This window comes from Phodopus roborovskii, unplaced genomic scaffold (assembly GCF_943737965.1).
Source record: "Phodopus roborovskii unplaced genomic scaffold, PHOROB, whole genome shotgun sequence".
NCBI lineage: Eukaryota > Metazoa > Chordata > Mammalia > Rodentia > Cricetidae > Phodopus > Phodopus roborovskii.
Genome location: NW_026125459.1, coordinates 80158 through 100879, shown reverse-complemented (window position 1 = coordinate 100879; position 20722 = coordinate 80158). Strand labels below are relative to the sequence as shown.

The window sequence follows — 20722 nt, the reverse complement described above, 5'->3', positions numbered from 1 at the left end:
GAAAGAAACTGGAATAAGCAGCCAGACCAAATGAAGTTGGAGGCCCTGCCTGGATTTCTGTTTTCCTTTCCCATGACTTTTTTCCCTGATTCCAGTGTGGACAGTAGAGACTTCTTGAAGACCATCCAGCTTGGAGCATATTAAAGAGCAGTTACTTGGAGTCTTAATACACCACTAACTACCCCAAAAAAGGAGCATAGTTTGAAAGAGCACAGGAGACAGGAACTGTTCAAGTCACGGTGGGAACACAGCACATTAAACCACTGCCAGGGAGGGGCAGTGCCCTGCGCGTGTTCTTCCGGTGATCTGAAGCTTCTACCAGCTCTTGACTGATGGCATCAGGCCACTTGCTTCTCTTTGGGGACTTCTGAGATTCACAACTGTCCCTCTACTGTTTTCTCACAGCTGGCCATGGCAGACAGCCGTTGGCCCATGTTCCAGACGGCTACACATCATTTCTGGATGCCAGATAAAATAAAATACTTTATAACAGCCTCCTGACGAGGCCCCACTGTACGCTTTTGTGGGGCATATGTGTGAGTTGTCTCTGTGGGGGGGGGTCTACAGGGCTGTAATGCTTCCCATAATACATGTTGCCCAAACATTGTTTATAAAGTGAGATTTTTGTAAAGTGAACCAAACTTTAAATAAGTACATGAGCTTACCATTTAAAAGAAATCTGGAACCTTCCCATGAAGGGGAGAAACTTTTGGCTCGATCTGAACCAGCTGCTCTGAGTATGCTTGTCGGTTGGTTCTTATATTTTCACACAAAATCAGAAATGTGTAAATCAGATTTTCGGGTGAGGGGCACATATTGGGACACTTTTATGTATGAACAAGACTCCTGCCCCGTGTGGCTGTCTCAAGTGTGCATGGCCGAGTGACAGCTTCCTTGCACAGCCGGAGGTGCAGCCCTGTGCTCAGAGGACCTGAGGGTGCCCCCACTGCATGCTGCTCTGTGTGCACGTGGGGATGCCACCGGCACTCCTGCCACCACAGGACAACACTTCCTTGATGTTGCTTTCGCAAGGGTTCAGCCGATTGCATCTGTAAAACCATGGTTCCTGCTGTAGCTGGATAAGCATGAAGGAGCATTTTGAAGAGAAAGCTAAGACTCTAATGAAAAAAAAAAAACATCGGTTGGGGGACGCCAAGCATGGCTGGACCCAGGGTTTACAGTGGTATAAATTCAGGGTGGTTCTCTTGCACCATCTCTGCCTCTGTTGCCCTTCGTGTTGGCCTTGCTCTCAGGTAGGTCTGCCCTGATGGCAGCAAAGGTAGACTACTACAGTTCAGGGTATTTTCTTCTCAGGGTTCATATCCCTGAAGCATTTCCGGTATGTCAGTGTCAGTGATGAATTTTTAAACAGTGGGACCTAGATATGACCAGGTCATTAGAAGAAAGGATTCTCGTGGCCTCTGTTCTTGCTCTGGTTTTGCGCTTTCATCAGGTGATCTAGTTCTCTTTGTATGTTTCTGCCATTGTGATTCCATATTCAATGACCTCCCAACCAGAGAAGAGCCAGCATCTTTAACCTCTAGACCTATTTTCTTTATAAGGTACCCAACTTTGGAGTATTTTGTTATGGTCATAGGAAATTGACTAATACATGGGACCTGGCAGTTACAGCTTCTGTGTTTTGGGTATCTGTAGGTCGGTCACACCAGACTTCCTAAAAGGATTTCAGTGGTCCTATTTGTGTCCCATGTATGTCTTGGGACCTGGTAACATATCCATCAGGTCAAGTCCTTTCTATTCCTATGGCATAGTGATACCATAAGTTGGGCTGGTTTTAGGTAGCTATATGGGTTGTGGTTCCCCCAAACAAGGAGACATTGTCTTGTCAGGATGAGGTAAAATTACTTCTTAGTGGACATAGATAATTGTATCAATCTTTCTCCTTGGGTCAGACTTCTGGAGGGGCCTTTGCCCACAGCTGTTCAGAATGTGCTTCTCAACCCCTAACACTTGCCCTTAGCCATATCTTCCCAGGGGAGAAGGAAGTCACATGTGAGCTAGGACAGCACATAGCTGCCTGTATCTCCAGCTCTAGGGGATCAAACACCCCCTTTTGACCCCTGTGAGCTCCCATATGCACATGGTGCACAAAGGCTCATTAGGCTAAGCTCATATACACATAGACACATCTTTATATAAGTGGCTATAACTCACAGATGGCCAAAGACTTCCATGCATTTGATAAGGAATATACACATAGGATGTCTGAAGAATCCCTATTGCTCAGTAATAAAAAGACAATTTGTTTCTTAAAAACCAGCAAAGAAGGGGCTGAAGAGATGATGCAGTCAGCTTGGCACTCATCTTGCAAGCTCAGAGGTCTGAGCTCCATCCCCACAATCTATGTATTAGTGTTTTAAAAGCTGATCGTTTGTCATCCCAGGGCCAAGTCTGCCTTCTGTTACAGACAATCAATCAATATATAAGATGCTGGGCACCAGTGATCACCAGGGAAATTTAATCAAAATCACTCCAAGACAACACTTCACAACACTCATATAACTGCTAGATTACAATTAAGAAAAGAAGGGCAATAATGAGTGTTGGCAAGAGTTTAGAGAAATTAAAACTTTCACATGCTGCTGTTGGGACTATGAAATGGGACAGCCATTTTAGAAAACGTTTGGAAGTTTCTTAAAAGTTTAAAAAATGTAACATGACCTATGACCCAGCCATTCTACTTCTGATCTATATCTAAGGAACTTGAAAACATGTTATAAAAATTTGCACATCAATGTCCTTTAGTTGGGTTGTTTACAGGGAAAAAAAAAAAAAAAAAAAAGGAAACCACCCAAATGCCCATATACATGCAAATGTAACTAAAATGAGTATATTTGTGGGTGGAATCTTACTTGGCCATAAAAAAGAACCATACCTAGAAATGCCATTCAATCACAGATAAACTTTGAAGTCATTCTGTGAGTAAAAGAAGCCAAAAAGAGCATATGATGTACTTATGTGACATGTCTAGAATCAGAAAAAGTATCCAGACTGAAAGGATATTAATTACTTCTTAGGGCTAGCTAGCATGGAGAAAGACAGAAAAAAATGAGTGGGTTTTATTAGGGGACGATTAAACTGTTCAAAGTATGGTGGCTCCATAGCACTGTGAACATACTATAAACCACTGAGTCATATCCTTATGTGAATTGCATGTGTGGTATGTGAATTTCATCTCAATGAAGCTATTATAGAATTAAGGGTCAGTGAAAGTGATGGCATATGCCTAAAATTTCCGGCACCTAGGAGGGACACCTGGCTATACAGTGAGAACATAAGACCACATAGTCTTAAAAAAGTAAAGTGTAGCACTTTAATTATATACTACAACCCAGGGTTATAAAATATTTACAAGCAGAACTAAAGGGGGTTTGGGAGAAGACAAGATTCCAGGTTCTTTGTACAAAAGGGCAAGCCCAAATTTCCCCTTTTTTTTTTTTTTTTTTTTTTTGACATTAATTATCAGAATCAGGTAGGGAAACACATGCCTCTTTGGATGATAAAGATAATTGCCTAGTAAAATTTCCTAGTCAGTTACTAGAGATGATACAATGAAATCTAGCTAATGTGAGAAAATATAAAGAGAATTAAAGCATGGCAAAAAGTCAATCATAAATTTTATTATAAATATAAAGACATTAAGAAGAAGATAAAGGCTCAGAAGTGACACAGAAAAAGTTAGGAGCACAGACATGATTAAGAGGTGGTAAAGCTCAAGAAGCACTTAACATAGTACTATAAAACCCCAATATGGTGTCATCCTCTCCTTAGTTCACTTATATTTTAAGTAGTGAACAACTTGTAAGGCTCTGGGGGCTGGGTCTAGCAATGGCCCCTTTGCTCATTGGTCTTCCTGTATGGTGAGAACTCTAAAAGAGAAAACAGTATGCTGTAGAGATTTACATGGAAAGATCTTGGCTAAGGTCTGTTGAAAAACTAGTTAGTCAAGTGATTAGCTTCTAGGGAAAAGCATTATAGATGCATCTACAGCATGTCTGAGAGCTATGGGAAAGTGGTGGTCTCAAGAAGGCTGGGGTGCAGGACTCTGTCTTCTACAGTACCCCCACTGTCACAGAGACCCGCGATGCCTGTTTCCCCTTCCCTGGGACATTCCTGCTCACCCTCCCCCACTTTCCCATCACCACAGCAGCCACTTACTGAGGCAGGGCATCTTGTTCTGTGTGCTGTTTCAAACACTCACGGGGCAGGTGGTTCTACCTAAGAACAGGGCTAAGTGACTGTGACCTTTACCTGCACTTCGGTTCATTGCTCACATGTGCTTGCTCCATGCCACCTCCCAATCAAAGTGTTATGGGTAGGAGCCCAAGCGCACCAGGGCTACCACAGAGCCAGAAAGGCCACAGCTTGTGGCTAAGAAGGATCCTTTACTTGCAGGGTCCTTGCATTTGGGAAAGGTGTCTTTAGGAAAGAATCACATGCTGGTGACTTAGTCTAGGTCCCCAAAGGAATAACCTGGCCTCTTCTCCCTTCCCTGTGTTAGTTGGCCAATCATCAAGTGTTCGCCTGTATGTATCTTAGGGGACACCTGGAGACTCCACAGGCTTTCTGTGGATATACACTGCTGTGGAAAGATTGTGGGTGTTTGATGCATCTGGAAGAACCCCAGAACAGCCAAGAGGCCCACAGGCCATAGCTATTTGTTCTTTCCTCAGCTCTGGGAATATTGAAGTGTGTCATTCTTCCATTTGTTTATTCGTTTACTTCATTCTCTCACTAACTCACTTTAAAACAATGACAGACACCTACTTTGTGGCACCATCTGTGTAGCGGGTAGAAAGAAGGGCCAATCTAGTCCTCCAAGCCTTGGCAGCCTGGGGAGAGACCGAGGGAGCTCACAGGGTGTGGGCCGGCTTTAGGGGGGGCAGGGCCTTCAGTTTTGGTTGGATTTGGGGTGGGAGTAATGAAGTTGGAGAATTTGGGTTTCTAGCTGGCCCCTTCAAAGGTGAAGGAATTCTTCAGCTGTCTGAAGGTTTTTGTGCTTTCTTGTGGAAGATGAAAAGCCTTCTGTTAAAAGCAACAATGCCCAGGGTCTCTGTGGGGGATTCCAGGTGCAGAGAAGGGCAGATTGTTCTGCAGGTTTCTGTTTGTCTTGTCTTGCTCTGGTTGAAACATGAACACATTAATTAGTTTCTTCCCCCAAGCTTTATGTTGGTGGAATGTTCTATTAACCCCCACCCCTCTTCCATCAGCTTAGAAGATAAAGCTGTCAGGCCCCGGTAGCCTAAGTTAATCTTTCAGCCAGGGCTGCACTGACAAGGGTGTCGAGAGGACTCTGATAATTCTCAACACTGGTGTGTGGATTTGGGTTTTCAAACTGCCAGATGCATCAGAGCGTGATTCTGAGGTGATTGTCTCATGCGGACTCTCCACACTGTCCTGGCCGGGTGGCTGTACATACTGTAGTGACATGCCCTGTCCATGCTTCTGAAGGGTAGAAAGAAAGTGGTATCTGTCATGGCCTGAGCCTGCCTCCTACCCTCACCTTACATATTTATGTGTTGAAGCCAGAACCCCCAGTATCTCAGGGTATACCTGGTTTTGCAGTTTTTAGGATCTTTCAAGGAAGAAGGAAGAAAGGATCTGATAGTAAAGCCATATGAATGGCATCCTCATAAGGGGCTGGGGAAATGGCTCTGTGGAAAGTGCTCACTACACAGGTGGGAAGACTTCAGCTCGGGTCCCCAGAACCCATGAAAAGCCAACACAGTAGTGTGTTTCTGTGAACATGGAGGCAGAAGCAGGAAAAGCGCTGGCAGCTCATGGATCAGCTAGCATGAGCCAGAGACACCATCTTAGAGGAGTGTTCTCTCTCCTCCACATTTCCACTGTTACATGGCATGCCCAGACTCTCACAGAAACACACACGTGCACACACACACACACACACACACACACACACACACACACACAGAGGTAATGAAAGAAGATTAGGTGGTGTGATTAAAAGAATGAGCCAGGTGGTGAGGCAGGTGGATCTTTGTGAGTTTGAGGCCAGCCTGGTCTACAGAGTGAGTTCCAGGACAGGCTCCAAAGCCACAGAGAAACCCTGTCTTGAGAAAACAAAACAAAACAAACAAACAAACAAACAAAAACCAAACAAAGCAAAAAGAATGAGTCTAGGCACATACAACATGTAAGGACACAGGAATAGGAAGAGAAGACAGCTTTCTGTGAGCCAACAAGAGAGAGATCCAGACTTTTTCTTCATAATCCTCAGAGGGGCCCAGCTGCAGAGACACCTTCACCTCAAGCCCCCAGCTTCAGCAGAGCACATTTCTGTGGTTTTAGCCCCACCCCACCCCCATCAAGATGGAAACTCTTAGCCCCTTGCTCCACCTGCCTGCCTGTTGCCTACGCCCATGCTTCCCTATTACCATGGACTCTAGTCCTCTAGAACTGGAGTCCTAAATGCGCCTTTATTCTAAAAATTGCCTTGGATATGCTGTTTGCCACAGCAATGGCAAAGTAACAATACAAGGCCTGTGCACACACCGCTGCTGATGCAGCCCCGGGGTGTCAGAACTGGTCATTTTCTCTCCTGGTTAAACAATTAGAAGGTAGGAAAAAGTCTTACCAGAAATCTTGGGGAGTATTAATAAAGCACTATATAATACTGGAAAAATAGAGGGCCCCTCTGGGGGTTCTTAATCTTACTAATGAAAAAATAACGGACTCAACTGGAAGCCTGAAGACAATCTACTACACTCTAGGGCAGCTGAGCTGTAAGTCTTGCAGTTGCCCTAGAGGAAAGTGGAGAAGGGAAGTGGAGAGAGAGAGAGAGAGAGAGAGAGAGAGAGAGAGAGAGAGAGTGTATGTGTGTGTGTGTTGGGGTCTTCCCTTCCCACTTGATTTAAGTTAACATGAAGCTCATGGTGGGGAGAGAAAGCTTTAGAAAAAACGATGTGGACTTTAAAAACCTACAATGGTGTTTGGCCAGCATCTAAAAAAAGAAATTCAGAAGAGAATGAAAGAGACTAGTCATGCCAACTCCAGAAGGTAGACAGACCCTGGCGGTTCTGAGAACTTCACTGGACAGCGGGAGTCTTGGAAGGAAAAACATTTAGTGTGAATCTACCTTCCTAGGTCCTGTAACCAGGCCCCGGCCTTGCCTCACCGCATTGACCCTCCAAGGAGGAGACATTACTAGGTCACCTAAAGAGATACTCCATACTTTACTAGACTTGCAGTCAGCATCTTCCTATGGTCCTTACCGGTTAACTCTTCCTACCCTTGGTTTTGACCCATGTCCTGATCGTGGGAAGCCTCCTTGCTCAGGTTTGACTATCCTGTGAAGAGCTCATTTGAGTGGCTGAACAAATCCAGTGTAATTGAAAGGTAGGTCCACAAGGTGGCACTCTTGGGAGATGTGTCCTAGTGGGAGGCCTTTATGTCATTTGGGTATGTCTCAAAAAAGCGTTGTCAGACTTTCCGCTGTCCTTTGAGAAGTGACCAATCCACACACATGTAGTCCCATCAGGAAGTGTCCTGTGTGGCATCTGCTACCCTCACTAGAACAGCACTAATACAAGTTCCAATGCTTTTGAAGTTTCTGGAACTTTGAACTAGATAAACCCTTTTCTCTGTATAATGTTACCTGTCGGCAGCATTTTATTGTAGTAATGCAACATACCCTTAATTTAAATTGTGGTTCACTTATCCTCCTCCCATAGGTTATCTCATAGGACTTCTCCCATGTATAGTTTTGAATTGTATTTCTGTTTATTTGGTTAATGTTTGGTCCCCAACGCTGTGGCAGTGCTTGCCACACTTGGGTCCTTGGTAAATATCCATTAACCAGGTAACTTCTGCTTTTACTTGCAGGCAATGGTTTCTCCATGCTTGTGTCTTTGTGGCTCTGAGCATGGCTGGAAAGACACAATGGGCCAGGCCGGCTCTCCTACCCTGGCCCGACTCCTTGGCAGAGCATATGCGTGGGCCACAAGGACTGCCCAGTGTAGAGATGATTTCGAGCTTCAGGGGTATTGGCTCCTCATTTGGACTCTTAACCACACAGAGAAAAGGAACACGGCAACTATTTTCCACCTTTCTTTTTTAAGGAATTTACATGGGGGGGAAAAAAAGATGGCTTTTGTAAAAATGACTTGGCCTTGGAGGAAGTTATTTAAAGAATTCATACTTGGAGAAAGAGCGAGAGAGAAACCAACATGTTTTCTTCCTTCTTGTAAGAAACAAAAAATAGGAGGGCATTATTTTTCAGGGATGTTGGATCTATACAGCTGCCAGGAGCTTCACCTTGCTGGGAGCCTCAATGCACACATGGGATCATTATTTCAAATGAAAAAGGTAGTTTTCTATAAACAGGTTCTTTGCCTTTATTTTTATTCTATATTGTTTCATTCTTTAGAGAAGCATTTCTGTCTCTTTTTCTTTTGAGCTTCCAAATTTCTTTGGAGAGCTTCGAGTGTGTAAGCTATGTATATCTGGGCTGAAATGCCATACCTAAGCACCCACTGCTGGTTGGCCCAGGCCCTAACTTGACTTTGAAATAGAACATGGCCCTGGCATCTGGGATTTGGGAATACTGGGTTGGCAAGAACCCTGGCCTGTGTTAACCCATCTCCATCACTGGCAACCCACTGAGTGTGTTCTGTTAGATGGTGACTCAGAAAACAGACTGAGATTCATTGGAGTCTCTGGCAGTGTTCTGCCCCAGCATCAGTGTGGAACACAAGGGGAGAGGACTGGGGACCAAAATGCATATAACATGTGGTCATGGCATTGGATGCAGTAAGTCTTCTTAACCCTAGCATGCAAAGAGTCACAAAAAGGAAGAAGGCATTCAGGGTCTTTGCCCTCTATCTCTCATGCAGTAATCCACCTGCTGGAGCTGGTTTGTTTTAATCACACAGCCTCCATTTCTGAACTGCAAGGTGAGGATAAGGGTCAGAAGGCCTCCTTCTTAACCCAGGTAGATTCTTCATAACTTACCACATTGGTGTGAGGGGTCTCCTGGGGTCCCCTAACTTTCTTACAGAACGCTGGAGGAAACCAATGTTTGTGTGGTTGGGACAAGGTCCGGTTTGATGCTCAGGTCTCTGGATGTCCCCTGTCCCACGGGTCACAGTGAGGACACATTCTGGCCTCTGGCCTTGGAGGGCTGATATTGGAAAGGCTGACACCAAGGCAGGCATGTGTCTTCCCTTACTCAACTGTCGGCATTTCCCATTAGTGCCACTAATTATTGCCACCATGGCCTGAAGTGCCTGTCCTCTCAAGGTTGACCAATGTCCTTGGACATCTTCCCTTATTTCCTCCATTCTGTTTTTCTCTGTCATCTAATTTGCTTCTGTGATGGAGAAAGACATGCTCTTCCTGTGCCTGGGCACAAAGAGTACATTGAGACCATCTCTGGAAATGACTTTAGGACACTAGGGTCTAGCACAGCAAGAGATAGAGGAATTCAAGGAGAGATTTCAGTCCAATATTTTTATTTTATTTTTTTTAATCTGTTTACCCCAGGGATTGCTTAAATACTTTTTTTTTTTTGAAGCTGGAGATAAAACCCAGAGCTTTAAGCAAGAGCAAAATTAGTAGTAGCTATACAATCATTTGTGCTTTGTTTTATCTTGTTTTTTTTTTTTTTTTTTTTTTTTTTTTTTTTTTTTTTTTTTTTTTTTTTTTTGAGACAGTAGAACAGGCTGGACTCAAACTTAGATCCACTTGGCCTCCCCAGTGCTGGATTAAAGGCATGAGCCACCACCATCTGATCCCCATTATGTATTTTTAATGTGTGCATTTGTATGCATGAAAGTGGTAAATGTGTACTGTGTGGTGTGTGTGTACATGCATGTGCTGATGTAGGTGTCTGTGTGTGCAGAGGCCAGAGCAGGTCATAAGGTGCCCTGTTCTTTTATTCTCCACCTATTTCCTTGGGACATGGTCACTCACTGAACCTGGAAGTGGGCTGGTAGCTAGCAAGCCCCAGTGAATTGTCCTGTCTAGCCCATCTCCATGGGCCTGGCTACAGGTTATTCCCGTGCCTAGCTTTTTGCATAGTTTTGGGGGCTCAAACTCAGGCTTTCACTGCATGTGCTTTGTCAGAGCACTTGCGCCGCCTCCCCAGTCTCCATTTGTGTGAGCACTTTTGACAGTTCTCCAACTTATAGACCAAATTGTTGTTTAAATTTTGTAAAAGTCCAACGTTTAGACTGCCCTTCATAGCTTCATAGGTTTTCTTTTTCCCTCTCCTTTGTCTTATCCTTAAAAACCTAATGTCTTCTATAAGTCTTTCAAATTGTCTGCTTCCATGGTTAATTGGAGTAAAGGGAGAATAAATGCAAAATGAAAGTGGGAGTAGTTATTTAAGATCTCCAGGTGATTAGTAGCCCAGCAATGTGCTGAGAAAGGAAGCAGCAGGCTTGGCTTTAGAAATGACTCCTCGTGTCCCGGGTAACAGTGGAGAGCCAGGGACCAACCTGGCTAGGGTGTGTTCTGGTTGGCAGTGTAGGGCCCCCCCTCCCACAGTGGCTTGGCAGCAGAGCTTGGGGACACCCCCCATCTAGTCACTGATCTCTCCAGTGATGGGAAACAGCACTGTGTGGTCCTAAGACTTGTGTGTCTTTTGCCTTGAAGGTGCTGGTGAGCATGGTGGTATCTGTGCTCTCTCCACGTGGGTATATTTATGTCCTGGAAGTTGAAGATAACACGTGTTGAGGCTCTCTCCTCAGTGCAGTAGCCCCCATGAGCACTATTGGAGGGGGAGGTAATAAGAGTGGAGGGAAGGAAGGCCCCCTCCCAAGGGCTTCCACCCATCCCCACCCCCAAGAGGGACACCTGCATGGGAAGACAATTCGAGTCCCCAAATCCAGGTTTGTGAAGACTGAATAGAGCAGTGGTTCTCAACCTGTGGGTCATGACCCCTTTGGGGGTGTTGAATGACTTTTTCACAGGGGTTGCATGTCAGATATCCTATATATCAGATATCTATATTATGATTCATAACAGTAGCAAAATTATAGTTAGGAAGTAACGACAAAATAATTTTATGGTTGGTGTCACCCCAACATAATTTTATGGTTGGGGTTTAATACACATGAGGAACTGTATTAAAGGGACGAAGCATTAAGAAGGTTGAGAAGTACTGGAATAGAGAAACAGAGAGGTGGAGGGGTTAGATAATTGCACTCATGTGCAACTTGGTAGGAGAAACTGGTTCTGAAGTTCTCTTGTTTTTGAGATAGGATCTTACTGTGTAGCCAGGGCTGGTCTTGAACTTGTGACTCTTTTGCTTCAACCTCCTGAGTATTGGGGTCACAAGCATGATCCAGCAGGCCCATGGCCTAGTTGTGGTCTTCTGTTACTTAGTAAGGCAACTATGATCTGTAGTAATTTATGATTTATTTCTAAAGGTAACTATTGAAGAAGGATCCCAAGGCTTCCTGCAGATGGAAATGATAAATGTTAAGGAAGGGGAAATGTTAATTGCCTTGATTTAATCATTGCATACTTTATGCAAGTACCAAATTAATATGCTATGTAAATATTTAGACAATATTGTGCACTGATTATAAAAAAATGCCAAATAATAAAGAAAAAAATGGAAAAGCTGAAATAGAAAACAAAACTAAAACAAACCCCAAGCAAGAACAAAACCAGAGTTTTTGACACTCATTTTGTGATAAGGCCTGGCCTGTACTAAAGTGTGGGGCTGTCATTAAGTGAGAATCTTCATTTGTTCCTTGCATGAGTTTGTTCAGGATTTCCCGCCAAGGATGCTACAGGGAACTTTAACAATAGGAGGAGCAAATGTGACATCCAGAGTGAAAACCCTTTCAGACCACAGAGCCCGGATCATGGTATTTCACCTGCTTCCTGATGCCCCCAGGGTCCATGTTCACTCTCTGCTTTTCATGCCTCTGGTTTTGTTTAGAGCTTGCTGCTCAGGATGGTCCTGAACTTCCAAACTGAAGCAGTCCTCTTGTCTCAAGACTCCCAAGTAACTGGGTCTACAGGTTGTAGTACTATGTCTAACACATACTATCATATTACATAGTTTGTCAGATTCATTATGGAGAGAGAGAGGCCGGTGTTATTATTAGTTCTGGAGGGTAGACTGGGAAGGCTGACACCCAGTGTTAAATGTCCAGGGTGCATCTGCTCCTCCTGTCGGGTGGTGGCAGGCCACATCTGGGCTCTGCAGACTCATAGTTCAGACTCTTAGAATGGCATTTTAATGCATCTGTTAGGACTGGCTTCAAAATGCAGGTCTTTCCTGTGCTATGACAAAGTGGAAAAACAAGTGTGCACAGCCAGTGGGAACATCTGCAGGCGAGAACACCTGCAGATGGCAGTGTCCAGAGATGAATTCTGAGTAGGCATTAAGACAAGCTAAGGCCACCTGTGAGCTGTGGCTGTTCACCTGGGCGAAGGTTGGCACGCAGGTTCCAACAAAACTCTTCTTTGGGAAGGTTGTCCCTCAACTCTGTTGCTTTAAAACAAAACAGAGTGATTCTTTACACATCCCTTGTCAGACAGTTTGCTCATACCCAAACTACTTGGGTTTATAAGGGTGGGGAGACCAGAGAATGGGCACCATTTTGCTATGCATTTCTAGTGTTGGAGAATGTGGGTATGAGTCTCTAGATTTCCAGCTAGGGGACTTTGTCCTGTTCCTGTTCTCCTGTGAGGCTCAGAAGGCTGGAACATTCTGTGGCGTGAGGAGATAGCCTTGTCTTACATTTTACAAATTTAGGATGAGTCTGGTGATATATTTTGCTTCCAGATGCCTTCTGTTTTTATCATTTAGAGTTTAAAAGTGGTTTCTGTAGTTTTTTACAAGTTCAGATTTTGTTTTTGAATAAGAGGATAGCTAAATCACTCCTTTGTCATTGTACAGGTATAGAGCGTGCTGAGGAAGAACAGAAAATGCATGTTGCGTGTCACTCATATTAACGTGTTAGTGTTTGCTTGCTCATTTACTTATTCATTTCCTTGAGAGTACTTGTTCATATTGTGTTTCTGTAAATTTGGGACCCAACCGTGTATAAGGATTATAGCTGTCTCTCCACATTACAGGGTCTCCCTAGACCTGATTTTCAAGGTTGAATTCTTCTTAACCTTGGCAGCTTTCTCTACAGTTGGGGATTTTGATGGCTTCCCAGGTTCTCAAGATTGTAGAATACGTTGAGCAGCAATACTGTTTACAAAATCCCACCCAGAGATCCAGCATGTTCATGATATTTGCTTTTGCTTCTGGAATGAAGATAGGTCACCTTGATGAAGACTCGGTACAGAAGTGGTGTTTTACTGTGTGAACAATGTTACAGAATCCTTTCTGTGTAAACCACTGCTAAGATGGAAATAGGAAGTATCAAATTGCTTTTCACATTTGGATTCCAAGGGTGCACTCCATTCATATCTGCCTGTTGTGCCAGGCAGAGTCATTACCACATACAGAGGCCTTGTCAGCCCTCACTCAGCAGCCTTCCACCTTCAGAGGTGGGCTCTGTGAGTGACAATAGATGTTTGTCTAAGTAAGATTGCATGGAGGAGCAATTTACCTGAAAAGTTCAGTAGAGGAATCCCACACATTTACTAGTTACCCTTCCTTGTTTTGAGGAAAAAGCAAATGAATAGTCTGGGTGTGTGTTATAATCTTATACTTTTCTGATGCTTCTATACCTGTTGATTTTTATGGCCCCTTCTTAATTCTCAGCACAGTTGCTGGGATGCTTATCTCACAAGGGATTATCCCAGCCTCAACAAATCCATTGCCTTGATCCCAGATGTCATTAGGAAAGTGGGAGTACCTGTCACACATGCCTGTGTCATCACCCTGAAGAGCCCCCATATCCCTCATTTCTGGGTGCAGGCTTCTCTCCCTACTTGCTGTGTGTGGCTCTCCATTTTCAGTATTAGGAACAGGTTTCTATTTTCATCCTCAAGTACCTCCTTGACTGTAAGGATGAACAAGCTAGAGTTTCATTTGATGCCCGGTCCCTCAAGCTCTTTCTCTGGCTCCTATCTGGTGCCACCAGTGGCTGGGAACATAGGCCACCACTGTAACCAAGGAGATCTGAAAGCTTGGGGTTCATTCCAGGCCACTTGAGATTGACCCATTCTCTTGGGGCCTTTCATGGTATGCTTTCATAAATCAATAAGCCAAGAACTGCACAAATGTCTCCATCATTTTCTAGAAAAGAAACCTAAGAAGGACAAGCCATCGCGGGACTGGAGGGAGCGGAGGAATGCCATCAGGCTCACCAATGAGCACACTGTGGAGACCCTGGTGGTGGCCGATGCCGACATGGTGCAGTACCACGGGGCAGAGGCTGCACAGAGGTTCATCCTCACTGTCATGAACATGGTGAGTCTATAACAGGGTCTTGCCATGGGTGGATACAGATTTCCTCCTGGAGGGAGGTATGGTACCCTTATCTCCTGAGGCAAGGTGGCAGCTGGTTTGGGACCACAGTCTGTGACCCTGAGAGTAGATACAGTGAATGGAAGAAGGTCAGATTTGGATTCTACCTGCTGTGATGTTTTTAAATGCACATGTTTGCTCAGTGATGGGAATGCTCATGACCACACTTTCAAGATCATACATGGAAGACCTATTGCAACTGACAGTAACATTGAAGGGAGAGTCAGCCCCTTCTCTGATAATGATGAGACAACTTGGAGAAATTGGGATTAGTGGAAAAATAGTTTACCATGTGCCTAAAAAACTTGTAGGAGCTGTGAGAGAGTTATCCAATGAGGATGCCAAGAAAGGGGTCATGAAGCTGGGTCTGTACCCAATTCCTTGAGTGGAGAGATAGAGGGAAACCTTCTTTACAGAGGGGGTGGGTGAGGGAGAGGCGGCCTTCTCAATTATTAGACACCACAGGTTCTTCAAAGGCATCCACACTCCACCCAGCCATCTGCTTTCCCAGAAAGTGTTTTTGAAGGCCTTCAAAAACCTGTAACATTGTGTTCTGTGCTGGGGCAAGGAGTGCAACACACAATCTGGTCCTTCCCTTGGGAGGCTATAGTCTTAGCTGGCAGAGCATCCATTCTACCATAGAGACATCCCCAGGGATCCCCGATGTGCAGGTGCAAGGCTGCTGCTTATGACCATCCTTCAGCATGAAGTTTCCAAATCTTGATTGGAGAAGAAAGAAGGAAGTTCCAGTGGGGTGAGGATGGGTGGAAAGGTCGTGCTGTGGGTCCAACAGGTGCAAAGCTGGGAGGTACACTCGCTCCCTTCAGGGGGAGGTCAGGCGATACAGCTGCAGCAGGGACTGCAGGAGCCTTGAAGGAATGTGGATGGATGCGGACAGTGGAGGCTAGAGGTGAGCAAGAGTTCTGAGGGGTAGGGGCTTTACCCAGGAGACTGGGGCCACCCAAGTGTAGGGGAGCCTCTTATCAACTCAGTGTTTGGAGAAGGAGCCAGAGCAGCTGCATGCTGGGTGGGTTGACGTGAGGAGTGGCAAGTGGAAGATGTGTGTGTGGGAAGAGTGTCTGAACTGATCAGCAGGGCAGGTGGGTGGAGGAAATACAGGCCCAGGTAGGGAAAGCCTGGTAGCAACAGCGAGTACCAGGAGTAGAAAACCCTAGTCACCTGCTCTTACAGGTAACTGGTGCCTGGACAGATGGTGAAGCTGCTGGTTGAGGAGGAGCAGAACATTTGGACCTTAGGAGGAGTTTCTCAGAGGACAAGCTGAGCTTAGGGAAAGGGATTTGGCCTAGAAGGCTTGGCTAGAATAGGAACTTGGGATGCTTCTTAACCTGACACTGGTTCCTATCTTAAGAGTAGCCAGCATTGCCCAGATTCAACTGTGCGTAGACACTTTTGGGGTGCAGCGACCCTGGGGGATAGGCAGAAGAACCTAGGAGGAGGTTGTCCCTAAGGAAAGGGGTGATGGGAGCAGAAAACTGATTAACAGTGCCAGATGCAGGTAAAGGGTTTAGGGTATAGTACAGCCGAATGAGACAAAGATTGCTATTTGGGACCACAAGGGCTACTAAACTCTAAAGAAAATAGGCTACTCTAAGGCATTTGGGGCTGGAGCTGGAGCTGGGTGATGATATTTCCCCTTCCCAGAATCTATGCTGTCTTGGGGCCTGGTACAATTATGATCTCTTGGTCTAGGGTTTGTGCAGATCCCTGGCCATCTCAGCATGCATTTGCTCTTCTTTACCTGAGGGGATGGAGCCTGGGTGCTGAGACGGAAGCTAGCTGTGATGAGAAGACTAGGTTAGTGGCTCCCAGCTTGCATGTTGGATGGTAGTAGGGGGGTCATGGTCCTTATGAGTGATAAAGTATGCAGGTGGCTCTTGGTTCACATTTAGGTATCATGGATGGCTTGGGAGGGTCCATGGGAAAGGGGGTACCCAGAAGCTGGAAGGACCTGAGGATCCCCCTGCTGGAATCTCTGCTCTGACTATATTATAATTGAGGCTGGAGATCTGGAAGGCTGGAAGACCTGCACAAAGCTCACCAGGCCCGAGTCTCTCTGTGGGGACAAGAGCTCATTTCCAAGAGTCTGAAGGGAGTTCAAGGGCAAGGAAGCTCTGGGCATCTTGGACATGGCCATAACATTAGGCCCCAACCCTTCACCTTAATTGGCCACAGGGAAATAGGTGTTGATGCTTGTCCCACAGTGGTGAACCTGCCTATCAAGAGGATGAATTCCTTGTGCCCTGCTGTGTGAGGCTCCCTTCCCCGACTGCTCCTGATGGGCCTCACCTTGCCCATCAGATGTGCCCCTCAGCAGAGTGGTTCTAGTGGTACTCTCACAGCATGATGAATTGCTGGTTATACCCACATGTGTCCTCATGGGGCTGGTAGTTGGGTTTTTTTTTTTTTTTTTTTTTTTTTTTTTTTCTTTTAAATTTTTTTTTTATTTATTTTTCTTATTTTACATATCAATCCCAGTTCCCTCCCTCTCCCTCAATCCTCTCTCTCTCCCATATTCCCATGCCTCCCCTCCCACCCACTCCTACTTCACATGTAGGGTGATGCTTTCCAGGACGGGTCATCTAAATCTGTCAAGTCATTTGAAGTAGGTACTAGGCCTTCACTCCTGTCTCTAGGTTAAGGGAGTATCCCTCCATGGGGGATATGCTCCCAAAGTCCTTTCGTGCACCAGGGATACATCCTGGTTCCTCTGTCAGAGATCCCTTAGACTGCCCAGGCCTTCTAACCAAGACTCATGTTCAGGGGGTCTGAGTCAGTCAAATGCTGGATTCCCAGCTATCAATCTAGGGACCCGATAGCTCCTCGTTGTTCAGGTCAGCTGTCTCTGTGGGTTTCTGTAGCCTGTTCTTGTCCTCCCTCTCTGCATCTGGAGTCCAGTTTGGCTCAGTGTTTAGCTGTGGGTTTTGCTTCTGTTTCCATCAGCTACTAGATGAGGGCTCCATGATAGTGGATAAGTTAGTAATCAATCTCATTATCAGGGAAGGGCATTTATGGTAGCCTTTCCACTGTTGCTCAGATTGTTAGTTGGGGTCAGTGTTGTAGGTCTCTGTACATTTCTCTAGAGTCAGTTTTCTATTCAAACGTATAATGGCTTCCTATGCTCTCTCTCTCTCTTGTAACAGTATGGTTTTTCTGCCTGCCGCCTGTTCTTGTCCTGCTGCTGCGCCGCCAGCCCCAAATAATACACAGAGACTCTGTATTTGATACAATACTGTTGGCCCAGTTACTTGTTTCTTATCGGCTAGCCCTGCCTTTAATTATTAACCCATTTCTGCTGATCTATGTTTTTCTCTTACCGGGGAGCCGGCGGCATACTGCTTTCTTCAGACTCTCCATCTTGACTCCTCCTTACTACTTCCTATTTCCTCCTTGTCTCCTAGTCCCTCCTATCTTCCTTTCCTATTGGCCAACAGTGCTTTATTATTAACCAGTATGAGAAACATATACAGAATGACATCTCCCATCATCTCCTCTTTTCTGTCTAAAATAACATGAAGGGTTTTAACCTTAACATAGCAAAATATATCACATAACAGTTATCAAATAATCACAGTTAACACTATTTAGTCCATTAACATTTAGCAAGATTTGAAGAAAATATTCCATCATCTATCCTATCTTTGTGTGTCTAAAGTAACTTATCTTTAATACTAAGGAAAACTATAACTATAACTATCTGTCTTCAACTCCTTCAAAGACCACAGAAGGATAATATATAAGCTCTAGAAATGACAGAGACATCTTGCCTTTTCAGTCACCCGAAGTTCTTCTGTAATCTTCCATCTTCAGCCCATAGGCCATAGTATGTCTGACAGACTCTCCAGTAAAGCAGAAAACTTTAAACTGTCTTCTTTATTGGCAGTTTGTCAGTCACTTTTCTCTGTGTCCTGCATACTGTCTCGAAGACTCTTCCATGAAGCAGGATCTCTGTAGCAATGTCCATCTTGAATCAGGAGTCACTTTCCTGTGGGTCCTGCATGTCCAGTTTATACATCACAAAGTCAAACAGTCCAGACAAGAGCAGTATCTTGTCCAAATGGCTAGTCTTGCCATATTGGAAGCAAACGTCATAATGCATTTCTTCGATGTCCATCTTCCTTTCTGGTGCAGGTGGTATTGCCAAGAGCAATTATGTCTCACTGTCACGAAAACCCTAAACCATTTTAAATGCCATATTCTGTAGGTCTTTGAAAGGTTTGAAGAATGCCTATCTATCTCAAATACATCTCTGTGTATCTTGAAAACCCTAACTAAACTCTAAGCTTTGACTATCATAGGTAATTATCTATAATCTGTACTACATTATACATTACGTTTCTAAATGAGCTATACAAACAAGAGGAGAAATATACATATCACCTTATTGACCTTAAATTGTATCAATAAATGAAAATCCATTCCAAAACAAAGTATTCATATCTATACCATAATTCCCTTTTTACCTTTAAAAAGAACTGGCTGTGATCATTAACCATTTATACCCAAGTCCATTTAAATGAAACCAAACATTTATAAACAATATTTGGGAATTTGGACGTCGTTCTTTCCAAACTACTTCCTGCTGACAGGGGGCACTGTCATGGGGGATCATGAGAAGACACAGAAATCTTGGCTGTAGTCTGCAAGGCTGCTTTGTTCAGCTATTTTGAATGTAGGATCACCTGGTCCTCTGTTTCAGGGGTCTGGCTTGATCAAACCACACAAGTCTGGAAGGAATCCACAGCTTTTTATTTTCTGTGGAAACAAAAATAGAAATCCTTTTCCCCAGTAACTTGTCCTTAAACTTAAATGTTGGAGTCAAAGCATTTTTAAAATATATAAATTGAATTAATCCAGCATCATTTCCTTTATCAGTTGTTATTTTCTCAGCAGTCAAACAATGTAGAGACAACACAATAGCATACAGTAACCAGATTCTCTCTGAGCTTTTCATCTTTACGTGCCTTTATTATTACTCTATTTTACTTTTATTTTTTTATTTTTTGACATAGGGTTTCACTGTGTAACTCTTATCTGTCCTGGAATTTACTCTGCATACCAGGTTTACTTTGCCACAGAGATCTGCTTGCCTCTGTCTCCTGAGTGCTGGGATTAAAGGCGTGTGCTACAACACCCAGTTCCTCTTTGTCTCTTTAAAACCATTTTTTTTTCATGTCTACGTATATTTTAAAACACACTGTAAACCTTTAGAGGTTTTTCTTAATATGAATCTGTCTTTACTGTAAATCTTTATCTTCGTCTAGCCACAAGTCTTTTTATCTGGTAAACAAAAACATTGCTAAAATGAAAGTCATAGCTGTGTCAGCCGCGGTTTACCAAAGATGGTGGCGGGTATTTTTACCGCCAGCACTGAGAGCTGCGCTCACTGCCTTGATCTGCATGCTGCCGGCTTGGAGATGTGGTCACTGCCATTGCCATCTCTCATACACACCAATAAATTGTTAGCTGTGCTTTGTAAAAGCCATGCGGTTTTTTGCTCCTATGCTGAGTCAGGAACCTTCCCTTAAAGGAGCCGCACAAATATCTGCTTGTCTCTTGCAAAGCAGAGTCCAACAGAGAAAAATGCTGATACCAAGAAACCTTGCTTGTCTCTGTTCTTTTGTTTCTAAAATCCTTTTTTTTAAGCTTTTGTTAAATTTTAAGTATAAGTTCTTAGCCACGTTGGGCGCCATTTGTAAGGAGTTCGGTTTTTCCGCTTGCTGCCCGGTCTTGTCCCACTGCCGCACCACCAGCCCCAAATAATACACAGAGACTCTGTATTTGATACAATGCTGTTGGCGCGGTTACTTGTTTCTTATCGGCTAGCTCTGCCTTAATTATTAACCCATTTCTGCTGATCTATGGTTTTCTCTTACCGGGGAGCCGGCGGCATACTGCTTTCTTCAGACTCTCCATCTTGACTCCTCCTTACTACTTCCTATTTCCTCCTTGTCTCCTAGTCCCTCCTATCTTCCTTTCCTATTGGCCAACAGTGCTTTATTATTAACCAGTATGAGAAACATATACAGAATGACATCTCCCATCACTCTCTCTCTCTCTCTCGTTCTTCCTCCTCATCTATTCCTCCCCTGACTCAATCTTCCTAGTCCCACGTGCTTTCCTCTTCTCCCCTTCTCTTTCTCCTAGCTACCTCTCCACTCACTGTCCCCCTCCACTCCCAATATGCTCAGGAGATCTTGTCCCTTTCCCCTTCTGTGAGGGACCTTGTATGAATATCTTAGGTTCCTCCTTGAATCCTAGTTCCTCTGGTGGTGTGAA

At 44.4% G+C, this 20722-nt stretch overlaps 1 protein-coding gene across 1 annotated transcript in view; it reads left to right on the top strand.

The window, feature by feature from the left end:
• Positions 1-20722, top strand: part of LOC127215508 (A disintegrin and metalloproteinase with thrombospondin motifs 17-like) — a gene marked incomplete at both ends in the record, with an annotated part of 123364 nt that overhangs the window by 24145 nt on the left and 78497 nt on the right. The window contains one exon of the mRNA XM_051175927.1: positions 14199-14368. Coding sequence (XP_051031884.1) covers positions 14199-14368 — 170 coding nt within the window. The remainder of the gene's footprint in view (positions 1-14198; positions 14369-20722) is intronic.